This window comes from Adelges cooleyi, unplaced genomic scaffold, assembly GCF_023614345.1.
Source record: "Adelges cooleyi isolate 19-005CV unplaced genomic scaffold, UGA_ACOO_1.1 ACOO_flye_CR_arks_rails_tigmint_CR_PRNA_1, whole genome shotgun sequence".
NCBI classification, from domain to species: domain Eukaryota; kingdom Metazoa; phylum Arthropoda; class Insecta; order Hemiptera; family Adelgidae; genus Adelges; species Adelges cooleyi.
In genome coordinates, this window is record NW_026095751.1 from 914252 (window position 1) to 920102 (window position 5851).

General features: G+C 29.0%; 1 protein-coding gene across 1 annotated transcript; it reads left to right on the top strand.

The window, feature by feature from the left end:
• The first annotated feature begins 247 nt into the window (after positions 1–247).
• Positions 248–3508, top strand: LOC126835295 (uncharacterized). The gene is made up of 6 exons (XM_050567790.1): positions 248–321; positions 513–524; positions 2835–2882; positions 2966–3049; positions 3133–3188; positions 3426–3508. The coding sequence occupies exons 1-5, from the start codon at positions 255–257 to the stop codon at positions 3168–3170; spliced, it is 249 nt and encodes an 82-aa protein (XP_050423747.1). The 5' UTR covers positions 248–254; the 3' UTR covers positions 3171–3188; positions 3426–3508.
• The last annotated feature ends 2343 nt before the right edge of the window (positions 3509–5851 follow it).

Genomic DNA, 5851 nt, shown 5'->3' on the forward strand with positions numbered 1-5851 from the left:
ACATTTCAACGCTCATCGTCGGTGTATAAAATTCAAGGTTAACATAAGTGTTGAAGTATTTGAATAAGAAAAATAGTTGTAGAATTGACATGAGCTGTACATCACCGTTCGCCATCAGTGCTGTCAATGTAAGAAAGACAGGGACTCCAGTATAGCGTTCCACTTCCTTGGCGTTTCACTTCGACTTTAAAACCGAAAACTTATATTTCGTTTGGTGTTTTAATACTATTCAAGATTTGTTTTTTTTTTCAAATATGAAGTTTAATAGCATAGTTTTTCTTCTAACAGCCGTACTGTTCATTATCCTGGCAGTGTCTACAGGTACATAAAAAACAATTAGTATAAAAATGTTATAATAATAATGAAAAAATTAAACTAAGCGTCAAGTTTCGATGTCTTAGTTTTTTTTAATAACCTAATGATTTTTTTTAGAAAAATTAATTTAATTTAAAACTTTTTATTTATTTATTAATTAATTTTTATATGATACTTATCTATTTTCCATGTTTCAGGTGTTGAAGGAAGTAAGTTCACGCATTAAATTGTTCTATTTTTATTCGCTGATTTGATTTAAATGACGCTTTTCGATAAAGGTAAGTTGGATGATAATAACAGCTTTTTATTACAACCAAAATGTTTATGCGAAATTCGGTACTGATACAATCCCCATTACCTACCGATTAACATAAAAAAATGATACAACTGCATACAAATACATTATTAGATTATTTTCAAGCAGAAACCATTGAATACGGATCTGTAAGTTCAGTATTAGAAGTAGATGATGCAGTCAATTATCCAGTAGACTATCTTAATTCGCTCAATCCTCTATAATTCCTATATATTATATATAATTTATAAATTTTGCCAGTGCTTGACTTGGGGGGGGGGGACGCGGGGGGGACTGAGTACCTCAACTAATTTTTTGAATATTTTAGCGTACCCCAATTTTTTTTTTAAAGGGGAACGCATGGGACGGGTTGTTATTATTTTGTCTTACCTATATTTGTAAAGTTGGTCAAATTAAATTTTTGTGTTATATTATATAAATCTTACAAAATGTTTTGATATCTCATATCTTTTACTATCAATATTTCATTATCGTTTCCCGTTTGTAACCGTCAATCGTCGTGTTGTTGGTCTCGTTGCGAAACGTTACCGCGATTTGATGGAACGAATCGCTCCGTTTGACCGTTTAAACTTTAAATACGCTGTCTAGAGGTGTATCATCATTGATTAAATACAGGGTGACAACAAACGAATAAGTTGGTTTCAAATATCTGTATTTTTTAAACGGTACAGAGCTGCATGACCTCTTAAAATGACTGCTATAACCTCAAGTTTTTTTTTAAAAATTAAAAAAATTATTAATGTTCAATGTGTCCTCCTTGAGTAACCCAAACAATGTCAAGTCGGTATGCAAATTCCTCCCACACTCTGGGGAGCATGTCAGTAGTTACTGTCTGCACAGCCAAAATTATGCATGGCTTCAAATCTTCAATGTTCGCAGGCAATGGCGGCACAAACTTTTCCATTGACCCAATCTCACAACATTTAAAGGTACGAGTTTCCTGCAACAGTGGCTTCATTAAAAACAAATGGTCCATACCGCAAAAAACGTTAACTTTTGGCGAGTCTCTTAAGTGTTCCAGGGTCGTGTGTGGATTTTGTTCATCCCTAATTATCCTAGCGGTAACCTAACCTAACTTGAGGTCACAGCTGTCGTTTTAAGAGGTCGAGCAGCTCTGTAGCTGTACCATTTAGAAAATACAAATTTTTGAAACCGACTTATTCTTTTGTAATAACCCGGTACAATTGTATTTATATTTGCAATTAATCAATGGTACCCATGGAATCTTTTAAATGAAGATTGAAGATTTTTAAAAATGAAAAATGATTAATTTATATCAAATTAAGCTTGTAATTGTTTTAAAAAAGACAAGTTATACCTAAACAAGTATAATATTATTCTGTTTTGTTTAACGGTTTTATATTAATGCTGCTTAGGGGACCGTTAAAGGGGGTGTGGGGGGCGAAGCCCCCGCGTTAATGTGAGGAATATTTAAATGCTAGGGACGCTACTTTTTCAAAGGTATCTAGAGTACCTCTACTACTTTTTTCTCAAGTCAAGCACTGAATATTGCATTGGGATAAAAAAAAATATATTTAAGTAATTTTGTTTTCGATATTTCAGAGGTACCGACAAAATCTGGTAAGTCTTCGAGACTTTGATATAGCTTACATAATTAATTAAAGTGAAATTTAATATTAATTTTTTTGTTTTTCAAATGACTGTAAGTTCTTTTCTTCAAAATTTTAGATATCCCGACCAATTCAGGCGATGTTGGTAAGTGGTTGAGTTATTTGTAATAACTTATATAAGCTATAAAAGTAACATTGAGTATATATTTGTATTATATGGGTTTCAAATGACTGTAAGTTAACGACTGTCTGTACTATTATTTTCGATAAAGCCTAATATGTGTAAAATGCTACAAATGGGTTATGTAAGTAATTTTTTTCGATATTTCAGATGATCAGCAAACAGAGAGTGTCTTTTTAATTTGTTTTCATTTGAGCCTAAAATGTGTATAAAATGTTATAAATGCATTAACCCATTTCCGGCCAAGGATGTATTTATTTTATGGTGCGCGTACGCACCATTGGCCAAAAATGTGTTTAACTATTGAATATAAGAATAACTCTACCATGTTTGATTGGCAATATAATACAATTTGTTAATGCGTAGCTAACAAAGTTAAATGATTTAAATGTACGGTTCAAAATGATAAAATAGAAAAAACAAGTATTTGATTTATTTTTTGATGTTTCAGATTCACCATTCGATTTACCACCAGAACCAATTGAACTACAACAGGCTGGTATGTTTTGGAGACTTAAATCAAATTTATATAGGTTATAAAATAGGAAAAACAAGTATTTGATTTTTTTTTTTATGTTTCAGTTCCACAGCCACCAGCACAACCACGACCACACGCACCTCCACCAATACGAATACCAGCAGAACCACAATTAATTCCTTCGGATGGTAAGTTTTTGAGACTTAAATAAAATATACATAGGTTATAAAATAGGAAAAACAAGTATTTGATTTATTTTTTGATGTTTCAGTTCCACAAACACCACTACCATATCCACCTGGCAATTAAAATATGAACCTATTTAAAGTAAACCATTTTTATTTTTTTCATAATTATTTGTAATTTTAAAATCACAATTACTTTGAGACTAAAATAATTGATACCGGTAGAAGTTAATCCTAAGATAACTTAGAGAGACTACTATGAGAATACTTAATAATTTATTTTGGTAGCCTAACACTTAATTTTAATTAAAATGTATGTATAAGCTAATTATAAAAAAAAAATGATTTTTTTTCACAATCATTTAATTTTTTTTTTCAGCCCTACGCGTAACAACGATTAAACTTTACAACAAAGCTACAATATCCAAAATCCGTGTCGCATTCTGAAAAAAATATGCTTACTAAGTTGTGTATATTTTTTAATTTTTATATTTGTTCATCATAATAAACACAATAATTATTATTGTGTTTGAAACTTTAGTGTTTTTTCTAATAGCAATATAATATTCCAAATAAAGCATTTTGTTACCTTATCATATCAATTATATCATGTATATTACGCGTACCTATCTAGCAATAAAAATAATGTTCACCGAATAAGTAAACGTCTTGTATTTTATTATCTAGTCTATTCCAACTATTTGTTTTTACTGCTGCTTTGAATTTTTACAATAACAAGGTATATATTATGTGCAAAAAGAAGAAAAACAAAATGGGAACGCTATTAAGATAATCTTTTGTAAAACACATACCTAAGTAACGAAAATTCATATTGTGTAAATCCCTGCATTCTTTTGACGTTGTACAAAACTTGTGTACAAATACCTGAAAGTGTAATACTTGTTCGGTAGCCGAAAAAAATATACTAGGTTCTATTTACTTAAGCTTAAAATCATACGTTTGTTTTCAATGTAGAAAAATGCTTATCTAAAAATCCATTTAAAAAGAATTCAATGTATTAAAACAACTGTGCACTTAGCCCTTGAACAATACGCCTGTTTAGTGAAATCGGTAAACTTATGAAGTATTATTTTATGTTAGTCTGTAAGCATATAAAAGAATCTAAAAAATACAATTCGATAAATTCGTACAATGTTTTGACATTTTATCGACTTGCCTACCAATACAAAATAATGGAGAAAAAAAAAACAACTTTTTAAGATTTGAGTTGTTTTTGTTAAAATATACGCAATCTGCAAAAACACAGTTTTCCGGCAATTAAAAAAAAAAATTTTAGTACCGAATTTGTATTCCGTTTAATGTGTTATGAATACATATGTATTCTAACTACTGACAAATTATTATTTCTGGTTAAAGTTTTGTATAGGAATATTTTCCTAAACTATTTTGGCGTTTTTTTCGAAATTTGCCAAAATGAGATCACATATCGTATTGTTGTTTTTAAACATAATAACAAAATAATCTGTTCAATGGGTTACTCGTGTAAAAACTTGATTATACACCGTATAGCAACATAAATATGTACTACAAACGCATTTGTCCATAAATTAAAAGTACATTGGTTAGTAAGAAACTTTAGTTACAGGTTTTTAAGAAAATTAAATACGATTAAAAAATATTTATATTCAATATCATGGTGTTTTCGATGTCAAGTTATATCATTAGTTTTCAACTAAAAAAATTTTAGTTTTTATTTAAGCGGTAAATTGTATACCCATAATGACTAAAACGCAAAGACAATTTCTGGAATTTACTTTTTTTAATAAATCTAACTAGTTTTCAAATAGATTAATCAAAAACTTTGATTCTTGCAGTTTAATTTTAAAAATATTTCTGGCTCTAGACGGCTTTTAGACTCTGTTTTTATTGGAGGGTGTTGCATAACCACCAGTAGAACCTACACATCAGCCTACAATTTCTTAGCTACATATCTTTATGTGTTTATGTATCATATTATTTTGTCCAAGAGTGATTTTAATATTTAATTACTTTTATAGTAATACTATAATAACGGTGAAATTGTCGATTTTATTGTGCCCCTTCCCTATTAATTGCCAACTCCACTATACTGATATTTTGAAATATTTTGGCTAGTCTAGCGTGTAATACTATTATAATTATCATATTTTATATTATTATATTATACATTGGTATACAATGCTACTGTGTAATTCTAAGCTGGTAATTATTGTGCATATAGCTACAAAACAAATAATTAAAATAATCTACATCATTGTAAAACCAATACCTATCTTTTACGCTCCGCATCAAAGCTGAAAACCGACTTATATGCTTTTATAATTAAGACAATCATATTTACAAAAATTACAAAAATTTATCCAACAGATATTATATTTTGTAATTACTTGTTTACAATGCAACAGGGATTGAGGAAAATCCCATTAATTTACTTCAGAAAATATGACTTTATCATAATAATATTTTTTTTCCATGAGTATTATTATTTTCCAAAAAACAAAGTGTTATGGTACTTAACATTCCAATACTTATAGTGTATTTTTAAAATGCATGACGATCTCTCGTACAATTTGCTCAGCGATATCGATAACATCTAAGATATTATCATTTGTTAATATTTACTTATTGTAATTATTATTGTTTTCGAAATATAATATTTGTATCGAGTATAAAATTATCCGGACAAAAAGACAAAATTGAAAGTGCAATAAAGTGGTTTTATTATATTATCCGTGTACACAGGAAAATATTTAATAACAATGTAAATACAATACATAAGAAAAAATTATTTTCATAATCGTGATT

What these genes read in the sequence shown, in the direction of transcription:
- LOC126835295 (XM_050567790.1), top strand. Translation starts at nt 255, where the DNA reads ATGAAGTTTAATAGCATAGTTTTTCTTCTAACAGCCGTACTGTTCATT. An exon ending in AATTGAACTACAACAGGCTG is followed by an intron (nt 2,883 to 2,965) that starts GTATGTTTTGGA and finishes TTTATGTTTCAG; the next exon opens with TTCCACAGCCACCAGCACAA. An exon ending in ACAATTAATTCCTTCGGATG is followed by an intron (nt 3,050 to 3,132) that starts GTAAGTTTTTGA and finishes TTGATGTTTCAG; the next exon opens with TTCCACAAACACCACTACCA.